The sequence below is a fragment of the Pristiophorus japonicus genome, chromosome 1, assembly GCF_044704955.1.
Source record: "Pristiophorus japonicus isolate sPriJap1 chromosome 1, sPriJap1.hap1, whole genome shotgun sequence".
NCBI classification, from domain to species: Eukaryota; Metazoa; Chordata; class Chondrichthyes; family Pristiophoridae; genus Pristiophorus; species Pristiophorus japonicus.
The window spans coordinates 394,648,188-394,671,466 of NC_091977.1; the positions used below are offsets into that span (position 1 = coordinate 394,648,188).

Genomic DNA, 23,279 nt, shown 5'->3' on the forward strand with positions numbered 1-23,279 from the left:
TACCTTACTTGCTCCTAATCTCACACAACTTAAAGTGATGCGAGGCTGAGAGGTAGGTGACTGGGAAAATAACTCTGGAGCCTTCAAAGACGGAGATGACTCTCATCTCAGTGAAGCTGCTGTCCTCTCAGGGACCAGCTTCTGATTTACATTCTCCTGCACTGTCAAGGGGAGCCAGGCCCAGATCTGAAGCTCTCTCAGGTGCTGGCATTGGAGGGGCCTTAGAGAAGTTGGTGCATTGTCACTACCATTGGAGAGAGCAACATATGTTGCCTTCTTTGCAACTTACTGGTGGTGGCACAGGCTCAGATGCACTACTGGTTGATGTCATTACAGACCGAATAGTGCCAACCAAGATCAGTGAAAGTGTTGTTTTCAGGCTGACCTTCACAGAATCTACTGGATCAGTGGTAATTGCCACTCCAGAAACCAGCGCTGTCATTAGAAACTCAGAGTGGTACCATGTTTCTGCAGAAATCTCATCACTCTCCAAGATGTTTTGCTTGTCATGAGAAACTTCCTGCAGTGTATTTCAGTGCACTCTTCCTAATCATCTCATCCGTACGCAAGGAATTTGTCTCCAGTGAGTCCACATAAGATGTATGCTCCTGCATCATTGTTCTTTTGAAGACTTAGCTAGAGATTTAGGTGAAAAGGCTCTGCAGTTGAGCTCTCAGGAGCAGCACTCTCTCCCCTCTTGTACTCCAAGATCCTCATGCTCTCGAGTGCTTGGCGTTTCACATAGTCATAACCGTTGTGACTCATTAAAAAAAATGACTTCCCTCCGAGTGGGTGTAGCTGGGCTTGGGCTGAAACAGGCAAGATGCCATGATAGAATGAAGAACATAAGAAATAGGAGCAGGAGAAGGCCATACGGTCCCTTGAGCCTGCTCCGCCATTCAATATGATCATGGCTGATCTGATCTTGGCCTCAACTCCACTTTCCTGCCTATTCCCCATAACTCTTGACTCCCCTATAGTTCAAAAATCTGTCTATCTCAGCCTTGAATATATTCGATGATGCAGCTTCCACAGCTCTCTAGTGTAGAGAATTCCAAAGATTAATGACCCTCCGAGGGAAGAAATTCCTCCTCACCGCCATCTTAAAAGGGCGACCCCTTATTCTGAAACTATGCCCCCTAGTTCTAGATTCCCCCACGAGGGGAAACTTCTTCCCAGCATCTACCCTGTCAAGCCCCCTCAAAATCTTATGTTTCAGTAAGATCACCTCTCATTCTTCTAAACTCCAATGAGTACAGGCCCAACCTGCTCAACCTTTCTTCATAAGACAACCCCGTAATCCCAAGAATCAACCTCGTGAACCTTCTCTGAATGCCTCCAATGCAAGTAGGGAGACCAAAACTGTATGCAGTAGTCTAAGTGTGGTCTCAGTTGCAGCAATACTTCCCTACTTTTATACTCCTTGCAATAAAGGCCAACATTCCATTTGCCTTCCCAATTACTTGCTGTACCTGCATGCTAAATGTCATGTATCCTATATGGCTACTGTTGGTACTATCTCAAGGTGTGCCACCAGAGGACACGGCAGTGGGAGACTCATAGGTTACCTGTACAGGTGTGCCTGGCCTAGTATAAAAGGCAGGCCACCAAGTGTGATCCTCAATCTGGAGTTAACTAATAAATGACTAAGGTCACTACAGTTCAAGTACAACACACTGCCTCGTGGAGTCATTGTTAGAACATCTAAGGACACAGCAATTGGTGACGAGATTACGAACTTCCACGCGGAAATGGCTACCCTTGGTACGTTGCAGGAGTTCGCCGATGATGATGATTGGGACGCCTTTGTGGAGAGGCTAGAACATCACAGCAAACGACCTGGCAGGAGACGACCCGGCTGCACTGGCTGATAAGCACCGTGCTATCCTGCTAACCAGCTGTGGGCCCAACGTCTATGGCCATGTCAGGGACTTGCTGGCACCAGCGAAGACAACGACCAAGTTGTACAAGGAGCTCGTAACCCTGATCCAGGAGCAACTCAAGCCCAAGGAGAGCATCCTCACAGCCAGACACCGGTTCTATACTCACCGACGGTCCGAAGGCCAGGAAGTCGCGAAGTACGCCGCAGACCTCAGGAGGCTGGCGGCACCGTGCGAGTTCGGCACCCACCTCAAAGAAGCGCTGCGGGACATTTTTGACATTGGAATTGGCCATGAGGACCTTCTTCACAAGCTACTGTCGGCGGATACCACAGTCACACTGCAGAAGGCCATCTCTGTGAGCCAGTAATTCATGACCTCGACCTGCGGATCTAGGCAGATGTCTTACCCTCAGGACTCAAATCCGGCAGGTACTGTGCCGTTTAGGGGCTGGACTGTAGACCGCGAACCCTCTCAGGGAAGAAAGAACAGGCCCCCGAGTCCCTTAACTCAGAGTCTGCCGAGGGGGGCTAATTGAGTAGCACCATGCTGGAGGGAATCACAGGGCTCACCAGTGCCGTTTTAAAGACTATGTTTGAAAAGGCTGCAGCACAAAGGGCCACCTCCAGCGAATGTGTAAGAGAAATAGGACTCACTGTGTCGATGAGGAGTCCGCAGATGGCCATGAATCCAGTGTGGATTATGAATTGTTAGACAGAGAGGCAGCCCAGTCCCACAGGGAGGTACATAGCATGTTTACCTGCACCATCGAGTGCTCCCCGCTGAAGATGGAAGTCGAGATAGAGGGAAGTCCAGTCTTCATGGAAGTGGACACGGGGGCGAGCCAGTCAGTGATGAATCAAGGAGCCTTTGAGAGGCTATGGGACAATCCGGCTGAACGACCCGAGTTGGCCCTGGTTCAGGCAAAGCTGTGCCCCTACACCAATGAAATCATCCCAGTCATTGGTAGTGTGAATGTAAAGGTACTTCATGATGGCGCGGTGCACAAGTCACCTCTGTGGATTGTTGCAGGTGATGGACCAATGCTGCTCGGCAGAAGGTGGATGGAGAATATCCATTGGAAGTGGGAAGACGTTATCCCTCCAGCGATCAAATTCCTCTGCGCTCAGAGGCAAAGCAAGCCCTCACCTGAGGGTGGGACCGGCACCAGAGAGCAGACCAGCACGGTACCCGAGACACAGACCGCTCAGCACGACTGCGTGGAGATGATCCAGCTGAGACACCCTGAATGCACCTTCCAGGCTCCGGTGGCAGGACTCAGGAGGGAGAAAATCGGATCCAGAAGCAACTTCCCAACTGCGGAGGCAGAACCCAGGGAGAAGAGGATCACCGCAGTCGACATCGTGGATGAAGGGAAGATGGCGCCCGAACCACGAGGTGATGCGCTGAAGACAAAGATGGTCGTGGCCAGACCACGAGATGCAGCACTGATGGAGCAACACATGGCACCAAACGGAGAAGCGGATTGGGGTCAAGCAAGCAAAGCTCTCTTAAAGGAGGCCTGCAACCCATGACAATTAAAGGGACAGTTCCATACATTTAAGCAATGTCACAGTAATTGTAAGCTAGAGACTAAAGGTGTAACGGACTATGTAAAGCGTGTAACTGACCATGTAAAATGTGTAACTGATAAGCGGAATTGTATACATGCAACCAGCGAGGAAAAGTCACCCGATTATGTACAATGTGTGATTGATGATCTGAACTGTGCATATGCAACCAGCGAGGAAAAGTCTTGCGATCGTGCTCGGACCCCTAGAGTGTCCATCATAAGTAAAGAAAAGCCGTGCAATGCAAGATTCCCACTGCACGCAGCCAATGCAGCGGGCAGACACCCATTGGGTGCACACAGGTCCAGCAAGCTACCCAATGTTGTAGCCTACGTTCTGGGGACCAGAGTGATGCACCACAAAGCAACCAACACACATGAGCTGCGAAGCAAGTGACGTCAGCAGGGCAACGGCAACGGTATCGATACAATGTCCTGGGTCAGTTCCATCTCTCAGGCAACCGATGGCACCAACTGCCACGAGCCTGAAGGAGCAGACTGCACCAAGGCCATACCCCTAGGTGTAGGGTCACCCACCACTGTTCCCCCAGAGGAAACAAGCACCAGCCAGGATTCCAAACCAAACAACGCCCAGGCCAGCGAGTCAGCAGTTCCCTGTGCACTGCTAGGCAACAGCTCCTCAGGGAGCAGCTGGGACCCAGGGCGTAAAGAAAGGACAGGGGGTTCACAGATATCTGTGAACCTGCCTGACACTAGGGACTATGGCAACAGCCCCAAGAGCAGGCTACACGAGCCAACCGCTTCCCACTGCCAGCACCGGGCACTGAGCCGCCATCAAACTGCAGGGACACCACCCAGCAGCTCCGGAACTAGCTTGACCTCACGCACCAGTCACCATATCGACAGGGCATCTAACGCACTTGTCGCACCACGGAACCACACAAAACAAAACAAAAACGCAAAACCCACTTCCCTGAACTTGAATGTACATGAATGTCAGGAGCCCCCGCCACACCAACGTGGTAGGGGGGGAGAATGGAGTGGTCAGGAACACACACACACAAACAGCAACCACCAGCACACTACTGAACCAACTATCCACCCAAGGTTGAGCTGGCCCCCCAGAGGTCAACCAGACAAAACCCACATAGAGCTAAGCCCAGAGCACAGTTAATGCAGAGACGATTTGCACTGAGGATTCAGGAGGGAGTGATGTCATGTATTCTACATGGCTACTGTTGGTACTATCTCAAGGTGTGCCACCCGAGGGCACAGCAGTGGGAGACTCATAGGTTACCTGTACAGGTGTGCCTGGCCTAGTATAAAAGGGAGGCCACCAGGTGTGATCCTCACTCTGGAGTTAACTAATAAAGGACGAAGGTCACTACAGTTCAAGTACAACACATTGCCTCGTGGAGTCATTGTTAGAGCATCTAAGGACACAACACTAACTTTTTGTGCTTCATGTATGAGGACACCCTGATCCCTCTATACTGCAGCATTCTGTAGTTTCTCTCTATTTAAATAATATTTTGCGTTTCTATTCTTCCTACCAAAGTGGGGAGGTTAGGGGAAGATTTATGGATTTTGATGAGCCCGGCAGTTCATCTGAGCACTGGCTTCTTTCTCTATGTCATTCCCTAGGATTTCAAAAACACAGACGTTTGTATATCTGAGTAAACATTTACATGACTCCTGGAACAAATAATGGCTGAGTGCTTGGCCACTACTATACTTTGAAAATCCACATAAAGCTGAAAAGACTTGTGCTCCCCCTTGCTCTGCCTGTAATAACCGGATCTTGGCACCTTTTCATCTACTTTGTCGCCTGTTTGTGCTAGTCAGAGTAGGAATTGCAGGATAGCTCAGATGAATACGTGGCTTGAGGAGTGGTACAGAAGGGAGGGATCAAATTCCTGGAACATTGGAACCGGTTCTGGGGGAGATGGGACCAGTACAAACCGGACGGTCTGCACCTGGGCAGGACCGGAACCAATATCCTAGGGGGAGTGTTTGCTAGTGCTGTTGGGGAGGAGTTAAACTAATACTGCAGGGGGATGGGAACCTATGCAGGGAGACAGAGGGAAATAAAAAGAAGGCAGAAGCAAAATATAGAAAGGAGAATAGTAAAAGTGGAGGGCAGAGAAACCCAAGGCAAAAAACAAAAAGGGCCACATTACAGCAAAATTCTAAAGGGGCAAAGTGTGTTAAAAAAACAAGCCTGAAGGCTCTGTGCCTCAATGCGAGGAGTATTCTGAATAAGGTGGATGAATTAACTGCGCAGATAGCAGTTAACGGATACGATGTGATTGGCATCACGGAGACATGGCTCCAGGGGAACCAAGGCTGGGAACTCAACATCCAAGGGTATTCAGCATTTAGGAAGGATAGACAGAAAGGAAAAGGAGGCGGGGTGGCATTGCTTGTTAAAGAGGAAATTAATGCAATTGTAAGGAAGGACATTAGCTTGGATGATGTGGAATCGGTATGGGTGGAGCTACGGAATTCCAAAGGGCAAAAAACGCCAATGGGTGTTGTGTATAGACCACCAAATAGTAGTAGTGAGGTTGGGGACAGCATCAAACAAGAAATAAGGGATGTGTGCAATAAAGGTACAGTAGTAATCATGGGCGACCTTAATCTACACATTGATTGGGCTAACCTAACTGGTAGCAATGCAGTGGAGGAGGATTTCCTGGAGTGTATTAGGGATGGTCTTCTAGACCAATATGTCGAGAAACCAACCAGGGAGCTGGCCATCCTAGACTGGGTATTGTGTAATGAGAAGGGACTAATTAGCAATCTTGTTGTGCGAGGCCCCTTGGGGAAAAGTGACCATAATATGGTCGAATTCCTTATTAAGTTGGAGAGTGACAAAGTTAATTCGGAAACTAGGGTCCTGAACTTAAGGAAAGGTAACTTCGACGATGTGAGGCGTGAATTGGCTAGAATACTAAAAGGGTTGACGGTGGATAAGCAATGGCAAACATTTAAAGATCACATGGATAAACTTCAGCAAATGTACATCCCTGTCTGGGGTAAAAATAAAACTGGAAAAGTGGCTCAACCATGGCTAACAAAGGAAATTAAGGAGAATGTTAAAGCCAAGGAAGCGGCATATAAATTGGCTAGAAAAAGCAACAAACCTGAGGACTGGGAGAAATTTAGAATTCAACAGAGGAGGACTAAGGGTTTAATTAAGAGCGGGGAAATAGAGTACGAGAGGAAGCTTGCAGGGAATATAAAAACTGACTGCAAAAGCTTCTATAAATATATGAAGAGAAAAAGATTAGTAAAGGCAGTCGAATTCAGGTGAAATTATAATGGGGAACAAAGAAATGGCAGACCAACTGAACCAATACTTCGATTCTGTCTTCACGAAGGAAGATACAAATAACCTTCCGAAGGTACTAGGGGACAGTGGGTCTAGTGAGAAGGAGGAACTGAAGGATATCCTTATTATGTGGGAAATTGTGTTAGGGAAATTGAAGGCCGATAAATCCCCGGGGCCTAATAGAGTGCTCAAGGAAGTGGCCCTAGAAATAGTGGATGCATTGGTGATCATTTTCCAACAGTCGATCGACTCTGGATCAGTTCCCATGGACTGGAGGGTAGCTAATGTAACACCACTTTTTAAAAAAGGAGGGAGAGAGAAAACGGATAATTATAGACCGATTAGCTTGACATCAGTAGTGGGAAAAATGTTGGAATCGATCATTAAGGACGAAATAGCAGCGCATTTGGAAAGCGGTGACAGGATCAGATCAAGTCAGCATGGATTTATGAAAGAGAAACCATGCTTGACGAATCTTCTGGAATTTTTTGAGGATGTAACCAGCAGAGTGGACAAGGGAGAACCAGTGGATGTGGTGTATTTGGACTTTCAGAAGGCTTTTGACAAGGTCCCGCACGAGAGATTGTTGTGCAAAATCAAAGCACATGGTATTGGGGGTAATATACTGACGTGGATAGGGAACTGGTTGGCAGACAGGAAGCAGAGAGTAGGGATAAACGGGTCCCTTTCAGAATGGCAGGCAGTGACTAGTGGAGTGTCGCAGGGCTCAGTGCTGGGACCCCAGCTCTTTACAATATACATTAACGATTTGGATGAAGGAATAGAGTGTAATATCTCCAAATTTGCAGATGACACTAAACTGGGTGGCGGAGTGAGCTGTGAGGAGGATGCTAAGAGGCTGCAGGGTGACTTTGACAAGTTAGGTGAGTGGGCAAATGCATGGCACTGATGTGGATAAGTGTGAGGTTATCCATTTTGGGGGCAAAAACACGAAGGCAGAATATTATCTGAATGGCAGCAGACTAGGAAAAGGGGAGGTGCAACGAGACATGGGTGTCATGGTTCATCAGTCACTGAAAGTGGGCATGCAGGTACTGCAGGCGGTAAAGAAGGCAAATGGTATGTTGGCCTTCATAGCTAGGGGATTTGAATGTCGAAGCAAGGAGGTGTTACTGCAGTTGTAGAGGGCCTTAGTGAGGCCACACCTGGAATATTATGTTCAGTTTTGGTCTCCTAGTCTGAGAAAGGATGTTCTTGCTATTGAGGGAGTGCAGCGAAGGTTCACCAGACTGATTCCAGGGAAGACTGGGCTGTCATATGAGGAGAGACTGGATCAACTGGGCCTTTATTCACTGGAGTTTAGAAGGATGAGAGGGGATCTCATAGAAACATATAAGATTCTGATGGGACTGGACAGGTTAGCTGCGGGAAGAATGTTCCCGATGTTGGGGAAGTCCAGAACCAGGGGACATAGTCTTAGGATAAGGGGTAGGCCATTTAGGACTGAGATGAGGAGAAACTTCTTCACTCAGAGAGTTGTTAACCTGTGGAATTCCCTGCCGCAGAGAGTTGTTGATGCCAGTACACTGGATATATTCAAGAGGGAGTGAGATATGGCTCTTACGGTTAAGGGGATCAAGGGGTATGGAGAGAAAGCAGGAAAGGGGTACTGAAGGAATGATCAGCCATGATCTTATTGAATGGCGGTGCAGGCTCGAAGACCCGAATGGCCTACTCCTGCACCTATTTTTCTATGTTTCTATGTTTCTTACAGCCGCTCCTGTTTGTGTTCCTACAAGCAGCAAAGCTTCCTCCTCATGTAGGCGTAAAGTTCTCAAAATTGATATTCCTTCTCCAATAGCGCTACCTTTTTCTTTGCATTGTCACAGAGTTAAAGGACTATGACTGGCAAACATTCTTATAAGAACATAAGAACATAAAAAATAGGAGCAGGAGTAGGCCATACAGCCCTTTGAGCCTGCTCCGCCATTTAATACGATCCACTTCCCTGCCCGTTCTCCATAACCCCTTAATCCCTTATCGGTTAAGAAGCTATCTATCTCTAACTTAAATTTATTCAATGTCCCAGCTTCCACAGTTCTCTGAGGCAGCGAATTTCACAGATTTACAACCCTCTGAGAGAAGAAATTCCTCCTCATCTCAGTTTTAAATGGGCTGCCCCTTATTCTAAGATTATGCCCACTAGTTCTAGTCTCCCCTATCAGTGGAAACATCCTCTCTGCATCCACCTTGTCAAGCTCCCTCATAATCTTATATGTTTCTCATTCTTCTGAATTCCAATGAGTAGAGGCCCAACCGGAGGTCACCCATATGTCTGTTTGTATACCTTTACTTTCACACTTGCAGGACTAGGCTCCAATTAAATACCTCTTCTTCAAGACTAGAAGATCCCATTATGGCAGGTAATATGAGTTCTCACAGTGGTTTGCAGTTAACATCTGCATTACTGTTTCCAGAAGTTCCCTGTGAATAAGTCAATTTTCTTGTCATCTAGGTCCCCTGCAGTCAGAATCAGGGGAAGTCATAATGGGGAACAAAGAAATGGCGGACCAATTGAACAAGTACTTTGGTTCGGTATTCACTAAGGAGGACACAAACAACCTTCCGGATATAAAAGGGGTCGGAGGGTCGAGTAAGGAGGAGGAACTGAGGGAAATCCTTATTAGTCGGGAAATTGTGTTGGGGAAATTGATGGGATTGAAGGCCGATAAATCCCCAGGGCCTGATGGACTGTATCCCAGAGTACTTAAGGAGGTGGCCTTGGAAATAGTGGATGCATTGACAGTCATTTTCCAACATTCCATTGACTCTGGATCAGTTCCTGTGGAGTGGAGGGTAACCAATGTAACCCCACTTTTAAAAAAAGGAGGGAGAGAGATAACAGGGAATTATAGACCGGTCAGCCTGACATCAGTCGTGGGTAAAATGATGGAATCAATTATTAAGGATGTCATAGCAGTGCATTTGGAAAGAGGTGATATGATAGGTCCAAGTCAGCATGGATTTGTGAAAGAGAAATCATGCTCGACAAATCTTCTGGAATTTTTTGAGGATGTTTCCAGTAGAGTGGACAAGGGAGAACCAGTTGATGTGGTATATTTGGACTTTCAGAAGGCTTTCGACAAGGTCCCACACAAGAGATTAATGTGCAAAGTTAAAGCACATGGGATTGGGGGTAGTGTGCTGACATGGATTGAGAACTGGTTGTCAGACAGGAAGCAAAGAGTAGGAGTAAATGGGGACTTTTCAGAATGGCAGGCAGTGACTAGTGGGGTACCGCAAGGTTCTGTGCTGGGGCCCCAGCTGTTTACACTGTACATTAATGATTTAGATGAGGGGATTAAATGAAGTATCTCCAAATTTGCAGATGACACTAAGTTGGGTGGCAGTGTGAGCTGCGAGGAGGATGCTATGAGGCTGCAGAGTGACTTGGATAGGTTAGGTGAGTGGGCAAATGCATGGCAGATGAAGTATAATGTGGATAAATGTGAGGTTATCCACTTTGGTGGTAAAAACAGAGAGACAGACTATTATCTGAATGGTGACAGATTAGGAAAAGGGGAGGTGCAAAGAGACCTGGGTGTCATGGTACATCAGTCATTGAAGGTTGGCATGCAGGTACAGCAGGCGGTTAAGAAAGCAAATGGCATGTTGGCCTTCATAGCGAGGGGATTTGAGTACAGCGGCAGGGAGGTGTTGCTACAGTTGTACAGGGCCTTGGTGAGGCCACACCTGGAGTATTGTGTACAGTTTTGGTCTCCTAACCTGAGGAAGGACATTCTTGCTATTGAGGGAGTGCAGCGAAGGTTCACCAGACTGATTCCCGGGATGGCAGGACTGACCTATCAAGAAAGACTGGATCAACTGGGCTTGTATTCACTGGAGTTCAGAAGAATGAGAGGGGACCTCATGGAAACGTTTAAAATTCTGACGGGGTTAGACAGGTTAGATGCAGGAAGAATGTTCCCAATGTTGGGGAAGTCCAGAACCAGGGGACACAGTCTAAGGATAAGGGGTAAGCCATTTAGGACCGAGATGAGGAGGAATTTCTTCACCCAGAGAGTGGTGAACCTGTGGAATTCTCTACCACAGAAAGTTGTTGAGGCCAATTCACTAAATATATTCAAAAAGGAGTTAGATGAAGTCCTTACTACTAGGGGGATCAAGGGGTATGGTGAGAAAGCAGGAATGGGGTACTGAAGTTGCATGTTCAACCATGAACTCATTGAATGGCAGTGCAGGCTAGAAGGGCCGAATGGCCTACTCCTGCACCTATTTTCTATGTTTCTATGTTTGTATGAATGACACGGAGAGCATGAGACATAAGGAGGTGAGTCCTGCCTATGACATTCCACCTACTGATCATTTCACACTAACCCCCTGCTATACATCCCTTGGAGAATAAGGTGCCAATTCTTATATATAAATATATAATGACCACTTGGATGAGGGACTAGATGCTGCTCAATACCTGTGGACCATATTTTCAGCATGCAGTCAATGCCTTCAAGAGGGAAGGGGAGGAAATTTATGGGAAAAAGATGAAAAAAAATAAACAAAGTTATTCGAAAGTCAGGATCTTTAAAAGCTTTAGAGAAGTATAAGAAATGACTTGCGCATATAAAAGAACTACCATGATCAAATTGGTGCTACCAGTAATTTGAAATTTTGATTAAGCACCTGCTCCCTCACTGACGCTGGATTGGGCAAAAGGATTCTCAGGGCCAATATCTTTGCAAATGGTAATAATCCTACTTCTGTTTTTGCATAATTATCCAGAATTTATCATGTACATTTTTCAGAAATATTAAAGTACACAGATGAAGATTAATAGAATCTCACCAGCATATCCTATTAAAAGAACAAAGTAGAGGAGCAATTCATACATACCGATGAGATGCTTCTCCACCGCCAGCAGTTCCATTGAGACCAAGAAATCTTTTGGCTGTTTCAGATTCAAAGATCCTCCAGTTTGGCTAGACAACACATAGGATTCCCAGAATGGTTGGTGCTGTATATACAGAAAATAGGGAATACATTTTTACAATTCAATTTTGTGAGCTTTGTTTAAATATTTTAATACTTTTTGTTCTCCTCTGCAGAAGGGAACTGATTTATGTTGGAGTACAATTCCTCACATGCCAGCCTCTTTGGTACCTCACCCACATATGAACCTAGACAGTGAGGCTCTGAAATTCCATGGGGATTCAACTAATATTCGATTGTAATTCAGATAGGGGACTGGTGGAACCCCCAAAGAAGTGGAATAAAGTGGTGAAAATGATCACGGAATGTTAGGGCTGGAATGCCAGCAGGCTATTTGACCATGCTGAGCTCGGTATCACAGCTGAGCTCGGTTCTGTCCTCACTTGACATTTACACATGAAAACTTTCCAGCAGGAGTCTTTTTCAACCATTTGCACCATTCACCTGGCGATCTCACCAGTCTTCTGCCAGAGTTAGAGCGGAGCCCGGACAACCCCCACATTATTTCAGGGACCTAGCATTTTTCTGCAGGTCGTAAGCAGGAAATGTTTGCAATTTGTAATTTTAAACCCAGCTTTCTCATTGTCTACCTCCCTCCAAATCCCGCAGTAGAAAGCTACCATCAAATTTCAGAGAAAATAATTGGGTAGGTTAATGAGAGCAAAACTATTGTTCTAGTTTTGTTTGCTTGAGACAGTGATCGAAATAGATCTAGTTACAGTCCTGGTTTTGCCTCAAAGGTCCAGAACCCTTAAGATTAGAAAAGGTATTATTAATGCTGTTAAATGTGCAGTCAAACATAATTCAAATGAAATCTGATATTGTGACATTTTTAGTGAAGAAAAATGTGATTGTCCAATTTCATTCATTGTGTGGAATAACTTATGGAAAGTTCCTATTTGCTTTACAGCACATTGGTCAAAAATGAACATCATAAAGATACAGTGGATAGGATTGAATTAACAAGCAACCTGAGAGTGTTGGTTGTCAGATCACTTTCAATACCCGGGCCTAGAAATTGGATAAGGCCCGAAAAGAGGCAGTGTCAAGGGCCAGCGTTATTTGCCTGTGTCTGTTGGAATTGGTCCAGGCAGGATGCAAAATTCAGACTGCCTACTCATTCAACACGCTACTGATTGGCTCAATGCTTGGAGCGAGGGTGTTGCCACGATGCCTTGTATTTGTCCCTCTGGCGCAACAAGGTGTTGGTGATGACAAGTTTGTGCTCTAGACATTTTGTCAGGAGTTGGGTACCGCTGGAGTTGGCTTTCCTTACTCCCTCTCTGCCTATCACGCCATCCCAGAGGTCTGTGTCCTCGCCAACCCTGGCATTGAAGTCACCGAGGAGGATCAATTTGTCACCTGCGGGGACGTAGGACAGGGATTTTTTTGAGGTTGGAGTAAAAACCCTCTTTGGCCTCATCAGTTGCATCGAGTGTACGCTAAACATCCGTAAGACAAAGGTTCTCCACCAGCCTGTCCTCGCCGCACAGCACTGCCCCCCAGTCATCAAGATCCACGGCACAGCCATGGACACCGTGGACCACTTCCCATATCTCGGGAGCCTCCTATCAACAACAGCAGACATCAACGACGAGATCCAACACCGCCTCCAGTGCGCCAGTGCAGCCTTTGGCCGCCTGAGGAAAAGAGTGTTTGAAGACCAGGCCCTCAAAACTGCCACCAAGCTCATGGTCTACAGGGCTGCAGTAATACCCGCCCTCCTGTATGGCTCAGAGACATGGACCATTTCATGTATCCAGACATGTTTACTGTTTGTACTATTACATATGATGTGCCACCAGAGGACACTACTATGGGAAACTTGTACACCAGCTGTATGGGCACTAAGGTGTGCCACCAGAGGACTGCAGTGGGAGGCTTGTAGGTTACCTGTACAGGTGTGCCAGGCCTAGTATAAAAGGCAGACCACCATGTGTGATGATCACTCTGAAGTTACATTAAATAGACTAAGGTCACTACAGTTCAAGTGCAATACTTTGCTTCGTGGAGTCATTATTAGAGCATCTAAAGACATAACAATTGGCGACAAGATTACGGACTTTCACGCGAAAATGGCTAACTTTGGTATATTGCAGCAGTTTGCCGATAGGGATGATTGGGATGCCTTTGTGGAGAGGATCAACCATTTCTTCACAGCAAACAACCTGGCAGGCGATGATCTGGCCACACTGGCTGATAAGCGCAGAGCTATCCTGCTGACCAGTTGTGGGCCCACCGTCTATGGCCTCGTCAGGGACTTGCTGGCACCAGCGAAGACAACGACCAAGACGTACGAAGAGCTTGTAACACTGATCCAAGACCAACTCAAGCCCAAAGAGAGCATCCTCACAGCCAGACACCGGCTTTACACTCATTGACCCGAAGGTCAGGAAATCGCGAAATATGTTGCAGACCTCAGAAGGCTGGCGGCACCGTGTGATTTCGGCGAACACCTCATCGAAGCGCTGCGGGATATTTTTGTCGTCAGAATCGGCCACGAGGGCCTTCTTCACAGGCTACTATCTGCGGATACCACAGTCACACTGCAGAAGGCCATCACCATGAGCCAAGCATTCATCACCTTGGCCTGCGGCTCTAGGCGGATGACTCATCCTCAGGACTCAAACCTGGCAAGTACTGTGCACAGACTGACGCCTTTTAGAGACTGGACTGTAGAAGGTGAATCTCCTCAGGAGAGAGAGAACAGGCCCCCAAGTCCCTTAACTCTGAGTCCGCCAAGGGGGGCTAATCAGTTAGCACCATGCTGGCGTTGCAGAGGAAATCACTGGGCTCACCAGTACCGTTTAAAGGACTATGTGTGGAAAGGGTGCAGCACAAAGGGCCACCTCCAGCGAATGTGTAAAAGAAATAGGACTCACCGTGTTGATGAAGAGTCTGCAGAGGTCCATGAATCCAGTGCGGATTATGAAGAAGTGGTCAGAGAGGCAGCTCAGCCCCACGATGTTTACCTGCACCTCAGAATATTCCCCGTTGAGAATGGAAGTCGAGATAAACGGCGCTCCAGTGTTCATAGAGGTGGACACATGGGTGAGCCAGTCAGTAATGAATCAAGAAGCCTTTGAGAGGCTATGGTACAATCAAGCTGACCAACCCAAGTTGGCCCCAGTTCAGGCAAAGCTGAACACCTACACCAATGAACTTATCCCAGTCGTTGGTAGTGCAGATGTAAAGGTACTCCATGATGGCGCGGTGCACAGGTTACTTCTGTGGATTGTTGCAGATGATGGACCAACGCTACTCGGAAGAAGGTGGATGGAGAAGATCCATTGGAGCTGGGAAGATTTCATCCCTCCAGCGATCAACGTCCCCCGTGCTCAGAGGCAAAGCAAGCCCCCACCTGAGGGCGGACCCGGCACCAGAGAGCAGACCAGCACAGCACCCAAGGCACAGACTGCTCAGCACGACTGCGTGGAGATGATCCAGCAGAGACGACCCGAACGCACCTTCCAGGCTCCAGTGGCAGGACTCCAGAGGAAGAGAATTGGATCCAAAGGCAACTTCCCAGCTTCGGTGGCAGAACCCGGGGAGAAGAGGATCACCACAGTCGACATCGTGGATGGAAGAAAGATGGCGCACAAACCACGAGGTGAAGCGCTGAAGAAAAAGATGGCGGCGGCCGGACCACGAGGTGCAGCGCTGATGGAGCAACACGTGGCACCAAGCGAAGAAGCTGGTTGGGGTAAAGATAGCAAGGCTCTGTAAAAGGAGGCCAACAACCTACCACACGTAAAGGGACAGTCCCACATTCTCAATCAATGTAACAGCAGCTGTGAGTTAAATGTAAAGCTTGTAATTGATGATCAGAGTTTTATACATGTAATAAGCAAAGAAAAGTCATGCGATTGCGATCGGAGCTACAGTTTATCTACAATGAGTAATGAAACATTGTGCGATGCAGGATTTCAACTGTATTCAGATAATGTAGCGGGCAAACACCCAATGGGAGCACACAGGTCCAGCAGGCTATCCAATGCTGTAGCCTGCATCCCTGGGACCAGAGTGATGCACCACGGAGTGTGGCCACAAGCAGCTAATATAAACAAGCTGCAGAGCAAGCGATCTCAGGAGGGCAACAGCAACAGTATCGATACCCTGCCCCTGATCGGCTCCACCTCTCAGGCACCCGATGGCACCAGCCGCCATGAGCCTGAAAGAGCAAACTGTGCTAAGGCGCAGCCCCCAGACCCTATCGCCACCAAGGCTACACCCGGGAACGAAGGGTCACCCGCAATGGTTCTCCCAAATGGGATTGGGACCAGCCAAGATCCCAAACCAAATAACGCCCAGGCAAGTGAGTCAGCAGTTCCCTGTGCACAGCTAGATGACTGCTCCTCAGGGAGCAGCAGTGACCTGGGGTGTAAGGAAAAGACAGGGAGGTCACAGGCATCTGTGAACCTGTCCGACGCTAAGAGCAACAGCAAAATCCCCGAGAGCAGGCAACTTGAGCCAACCGGGTTCCCACTGCCAGCACTGGGCCCCGCGCCGCCACCAGACTATCTGGACATCACCAGCAGTTCTGGCACTAGTTTGTCCTCGCGCACCGGTGCTGACACCAGCACTGACTCCAAGTATGTATCAAGAATGTACCTCACCAGTCAAATATACTTGCCTCACAACTGTACCACAAATGTAATGCTGTAAATGCAAATTTTTGTTTTCTGGACTTGAATGAATATGAATGTAATGAGCCACCGGCATAATCTATATGTTTGGGGTAGAGAATGGAGTGGTCATGGACTCACAAACAGAAACCACCAGCACCTCTACTGCCAACGAAACACTACCTATTCACCCAAGATGGAAACGACCCGCCAAGGGTCAACCAGATAGAGCTAAGCCCAGAGCACAGTCAATGTATAAAGACGATTTGCACTAAAGACATGGGGAAGAGTGATGTCATGTATTCAGACATGTTTACTGTTTGTACTATTATATATGATGTGCCACCAAAGGGCACTACTATGGGAAACTTGTACATCAGCTGTATGGTCACTAAGGTGTGCCACCAGAGAGCACTGCAGTGGGAGACTTGTAGGTTACCTGTACAGGTATGCCAGACCTAGTATAAAAGGCAGACCACCATGTGTGATGATCATTCTGGAGTTACATTAAATAGACTAAGGTCACTACAATTCAAGTGCAATACTTTGCCTCGTGGAGTCATTATCAGAGCATCTAAAGACATAACAGACCATGTACAGTAGACACCTCAAGTCGCTGGAAAAATATCACCAACGATGTCTCCACAAGATCCTACAAATCCCCTGGGAGGACAGGCGCATCAACATCAGCGTCCTCATCCAGGTCAACATCCCCAACATTGAAGCACTGACCACACTTGATCAGCTCCACTGGGCAGACCACATAGTTTGCATGCCAGACACGAGACTCCCAAAGCAAGTGCTCTACTCAGAGCTCCTTCATAGCAAACGAGCCAAAGGTGGGCAGCGGAAACATCACACCCTCAAAGCCTCCCTGATAAAGTGCGACATCCCCACTGACACCTAGGAATACATGGCCAAAGACCGCCCTAAGTGGAGGAAGTGCATCTGGGAGGGCGCTGAGCACCTCGAGTCTCAATGCCGAGAGCATGCAGAAATCAAGCGCAGGCAGTGGAAAGAGCATGCGGCAAACCAGTCCCACCCACCCCTTCCCTCAACAACTATCTGTCCCACTGGTGACAAAGTCTGTGGCTCCCGTATTGGACTGTTCAACCACCAAAGAACTCATTTCAGGGGTGGAAGCAAGTCTTCCTCGATCCGAGGGACTGCCTATGATGATGATGATTGGCTCAGCGCTCAAAAGGTGGCCAATCATCTCACCTCATTGTCAGTTGAGAGGAAGCCATGGCAGAACAACCAAGAGGGAGAGCAAGAAGGATGCTGCACTTGAGGCCTTGGTAGTGATAGTTCAAAGAAGGCGGGATGTACTGTTTTCGCAGGGTGGCAGGAAGCCATCCAAGGCTACAAGTGGAAGGCTCTGGCAGAAGATAGCTACCTCTGTCACAGCCACCAGTGTTGTGACAAGGAAATGGATCCAATGCTGCAAGAAGTTTAATCACCTCACATGGCAGGTCAAGGTGAGTGAAGGCTTCAGTAAATGCCATATCCCACCATCTGTACCACTAGCCTCACACATCAGCACTCATCGACCAACAATCTCTACCTATCACCACTCATACCTCACAATCATGGCTTCACTTCACCCTCACAACCTTACCACTGCTGCAGCACTCACACCCACCTCTCACACCTTGCACACAGACAGCTAGTCAACGATGGCAGGCACATCATTCAAACACATTGAACTACACTCACTGACACACTCCCCTTTGTCTTGCAGGCAAAGGTGGTGCATAACCCGCCGGGACCAACAGCAGAGGGGAGGCAACCAAGTCACTGTACACACCCGCAGCCAACAGGACAAGTCCATGCTCGACATCATTGGAGGGGTAGTGACGGGCCAGTGGCAATGGGAAAGGTTGAAGCCTCGGGGACAATGACGATCTGGTCATTCCTAGTCTTTCTTTTCACATCCCACAATCTCTTCTCACTTACAAGCTGCTGGTAGTGTGTGCATGGATATCTTGCTTACCCCCACTCCCCTCACCACAACTCAACTCTTGTGCCTTTCTGCTTTCAGATACCCAAGAACTGCCAGAAGGCCAACCTGTCCCTCATGCTGTGGTGGAGTGTGAAGGAGAAGAAGGCACACCATCACTGCGTCTGACACTCGCAGACACCAGCTCAGAAACTGGCACTGCGCAGATTGTAAAGGGTAGCATAGAGACAGGATCTGCACATGGTGAGTGAAGGGTTAATAGCGTTAGTGCGAAATTGCTGTGCTTGAGAAAATGTACTGAATGACAGGATGAGATAAGCAATTGCGAAAAGGTCACAAGACGCTGAGCAACATGGAAACCAACTAGATCGACCACACACCAGACGCTGGCTGAAGATAAGGAAGTGTGCCGAATGACAAACTATTAATAATAGGGACCTTAGTATGTCAGATGATCAGGTCATGTATTAATGTGACCTCTGCGGTTTGCGACTTTAAATATGCTGTTTGTGTAACACCAAGTTGAGTTTTGTGCCTGGTCGAGGGACCTCCACACAACTCCCCTGGTACTTTGTATTAATAAACTCTGTGTGTTCTCTACTCTATAATTTTGGTCTCGAAGTAAATTTATGTCTACCTCGGGGTTTTACCCCAAAGTTTTGGCGCTGCAAGCAGGGAGTACCAATGGGCGGACTTGACCGAGACTCGAGCATATGGGGATAAGGTCAGATTTTATAACATTCCGGAAATTGGAACGCCTGAGATGGCAGAGTTGAAGCCGCCGGACACCCAACGGACAAAGTGAGACATGGTGAGAGTTGATAACAGGTACAGTGAGTAGAGACTAAGATAAAGTAGAATATAAGTAAGATAAGTGGTGTGTAAGAGAAACGAGTGTCCCCGTCACTTCAATTGTCACAAACTATCTCAATCACCTAACTTGAGCTGGAATTAAGAGGGCAAATGCCCCATGTAATGGCCAAGGATTAAGGTCGAAGGGAACACCGGGAGGACAAAGTGACGGTGGAAACCTGTGAGTGACTGTGTGATATGCATGAACTGGTGTGAGCGTTGAGGGATAGTCCCATCACAATAAATAAATGACAGAATAGAAGTAGACCCGCGTGAAGAGACTCATTCACAGAGGAAGCGAGGGAAGGTCAGATCACATAATGGCGTCGGGGGAAGACCTTGAATGGGGGCCGGGGGGGGGGGTCTCTCAGTAGGTTCTATGCAGACGACCAGAAAGGCTTAATAGATAAAATGATTAAAGACGGGTGGGATCCCTCAGCTGTCCCCAAGGAGCAAAAAAATTGGTGGGAGAAACAGAAACAGAAAAAGGCAAAGAAAGCCGGAGTACTTTTAGTATATCAGTTATGTGTGTTACAAAGTAAAACCAAACAATTAGTAGAGAAAAGTAAGGAAACAGAAGCCAAGAATAAGAAATGGAGAGAGCGGTATGAACAAACCGGCAAATGGGGGGGATCAGATTATGACCTCCCTCCGACTTATGTTGCCGCAGTAGTGGCCTCGGCTCCTCCCTTTGATGAGGAGACCGAGATGGAAGGGTCAAATGATGATTCAGTAAATACAGAAAGGGCAGCCCCTCTTAGGGAAACCCAGGGCACACAGGGAGGGACCCCCTGATATCAATACTACGCCTTCATCCCCACAGAAAAACAAATGATGAATCAGGATTTGGGGAGTCTACAACCAATGAAGAGAAATGTAGAATTTTGGCAAAAGTTAGAAGAATTGTATGAGACCCACGATATGTATGAGCGAGATGTCCACCAAATAGTTCGGGCTAAGTGTCCAAAGGACCAGTGGACAGGGCTAGCACCCCCTCACAGTGACGGCACATGGATACCTGCCGTGGATGCCACAAGGGCACAACGGGACGCTGCCAGAACGGGGTTCATCCAGGCTGTACAGGCCTTAATGGGAGCATCCACTCCAAATTGGGGATTGATAATGCAGACCCACCAGAAAAAGGGAGAAAATGCCAATGACTACGGAGAGAGGTTATGGTTCCTATACCAAGAATCCTCGGGACAGGTGGCCCCGAACAGAGACAACCCAATCTTCGTGAAAATGTTTAAGGACAGCCTTTCGGCCGACCAGCAAAAGATCTTAAAATGGGTGTGGTAGTCGCGGACACCTATGACCAAGCTGTCCAGTGGGCATGCCACATTAACTCTGGGGGAATAAAACAAGAAGTGGCCGCAGCTAAGAGTAGTAAGAGTGCGGGCTGAGGGGAATGCTACAACTGTGGCAAGACGGGTCATTTTGCCGCCGACTGTAGGGGCCCCAAAAGACCAACCGTCCGATGTGACAATTGCAGGAAAAAGGGACATGCCACTGATAAATGTTGGGCGCCCAAGGAGAAAAGAAATAGTCAGTCAGGCCTTAGAGTAGAGGAGATGAACCGACAGCAGCTAATCACAGCACTGAGGGACTTAGGAAGGCTAGCGGTCCCCGTGGGGCAGGGAGAGGATCCGCGTATTCACATAACAGCGCTATTAGGGGGCCGGCAGTGTGATATGTTAGTGGATACCGGAGCATTGGTATCTATGACAAGTATTCCCTTACCCACAACTAAACATGTAGTCCATATAACTGGCGTGGGAGGATCGGCCACCAAAGCCCACCAGAGTGAAATAATTCTATTGGAGATAGTCGGTATTCTGATCCCGGCACAATTTTATGTATGCCCAAATGCAGAAAGGACCATATTGGGGATCGACCTTCTGGAACAGTTAGGGGCACTAATAGACTCACAAAATAAGAGAATAGTTTGGAGAAATAAGGGGGGACACAAAATCACGATGTAAGGGGAACAGACTAATTTGCACAATCACGCAAAGGTCGGAAGTGTGCAACTTCTCACCCGAGATTGGGATACAGCAGGAGACTACGGCCCATTATGTGAACAAATGAGGGAAGTGTGGGCTCAATCAAAGTAGGATTGTGGGCTGGTAAAGGCCAAGCCAGTGGTCATTCCTGGGCCTGAACACACTCCTCATAAGCAATACCCCATTAAACCTGAAACCTGAGAGGCCATAAAACAAATAGTGCAGGACCTCTTGAGGAGCGGCATCCTTCGGGAAGCCGAAAGTATTATGAACTCGCCAACCTGGCCCGTAAAGAAACCAGATGGGTCATACCGATTGACCATAGACTATACGGCGTTAAATAAAGTAACTCCCCGCCAGCACCCCATCGTAGCAAGCCCAGCGACCATATTTAATGGACTGAAGCCCTCCAACTGGCCGAAGGCCGGCGGGCAAATATATATACGGATAGCCTCTATGCCTTCGGGGTAGTCCATGACTACATGACTGCCTGGGCCAGGAGAGGGTTCGTCACTTCAGGCGGGGAGGCTATCAAACATGAGGGCTGAATCAGACTACTATTAGATGCCGCCAGTAAACCCGCAGAGGCAGCAGTGTTCAAGATTAAGACTCACCAGAAAATAGTAAACAATGTCCAACGGGGCAATGAAGCAACGGATAAAGCGGCACAGGAAGCAGGTATTTCCTTAGAAGTGCAGGAAGAAGTTGTATGTAATATCATTACCAGGGAAGATATAGACATTGTGAGATTACATGCCGATGTTAGTGATGAAGAAAAGAAAGATTGGGGCACAAAAGGAGGGAGCCAGGGTGACGACTTCGTATGGAGGAAAGATGGGAAGGTGATAGCCCCGGCCTGTATTAGACAAATGCTCATGGAACTACACCACGGCATCAGTCATGTCGGACGGAACGTCATGATAACAAACATAACTAGGGATTGGTGGTGGCCAGGAATGGGACGGGACGTAGCTAAGTACTGTCAGCAATGTGTCACATGTGCCCAGCAAAACCCAGGAAAGGCCATTAAGGTTAGAATGGCTCACCAACCACGACCAAGGGGGCCGTGGGAGTGTATACAGATAGACTTCACGGGACCTTTACCATCCTCAAGGGGCAAGAAATACTGTCTAGTAATAATAGATCAGTTTACGTGGTGGGTAGAAGCGTTCGCCACGCGAAATTGCACCGCAATCACGGTGGCCCGAATATTGGCAGAGGAAGTAATCCCACGTTGGGGCGTCCCCATCCAAATCGATTCCGACCAGGGAACCCATATAACCAGACAAATAATAAAGGAGGTGTGTGCTACGTTGGGTATTAAACAGAAGTTTCATATCCCCTACCACCTGCAAAGCTCTGGGATGGTAGAACGTATGAACAGGACACTTAAAACAGCCCTAGCAAAGGCCATCCAAGAGACGGGACAAGCTTGGGCGGATTTACTATCCACAATTTTGATGAGACAAAGGGCAATTTCTAACAGACTGACGGGATTAACTCCATATGAGTTGATGACAGGCAGGGCGATGCACCTGCCGGAAGGAATCATAACTGGGGGATCCGACATAGGATACCTGAGGGATCGGATTAGAAAGTACGTCTTGGAACTGAGCAAGCAACTTAAGGAATTGAGGAAGGAAATGAGGAAAAGGCAAGCAGGCAGGGACAAACAGAAGGAATTGGAGGACCAGGGGGAGGTCCCGCAGGTAGGCGCGAAGGTAATGGTAAAATGTCTGCCGGGACGAAAGGGGTTTGCTCCCCGTTGGTCTGGCCCATTTGAAGTCCTAATTAGCGGAGATACATGCGCCTGCATAGATATGGGTGGGGTTGGCCGACGGAAACATTGGTCCCAGCTCAAAGAATATGAATCCAACAACCCCAGCACAAGCGAACAAAACAAATACCCCTGCCTTCATACACATTCTGGGAAACTGAAGATGGACGCATCATCAGAAAACGTCGGAAGAAATAAAGACGATCCAAGATTAATGTGTTACGCGATATTATGTGCAGTTTGCTTTTTTGTGTAATTGTAATATATAGCCTCGGGAGGACTCAGGCCAGAGAACCCCCACGGACCAAGAGAGAGTTGTATGTGAACACCTTTTTGTACATGTCATACA

General features: G+C 47.8%; 1 protein-coding gene across 1 annotated transcript in view; it reads right to left on the minus strand.

Annotated features, from left to right (window-relative positions):
• Positions 1 to 23,279, minus strand: part of c1h8orf34 (chromosome 1 C8orf34 homolog) — an 805,115-nt gene that overhangs the window by 58,762 nt on the left and 723,074 nt on the right. Inside the window, exons 16-17 of the mRNA XM_070884539.1 lie at positions 14,596 to 14,685; positions 11,618 to 11,738 (exon numbers count right to left, since the gene is read on the minus strand). Of these exons, the coding sequence (XP_070740640.1) occupies positions 11,618 to 11,738; positions 14,596 to 14,685 (211 nt within the window). The remainder of the gene's footprint in view (positions 1 to 11,617; positions 11,739 to 14,595; positions 14,686 to 23,279) is intronic.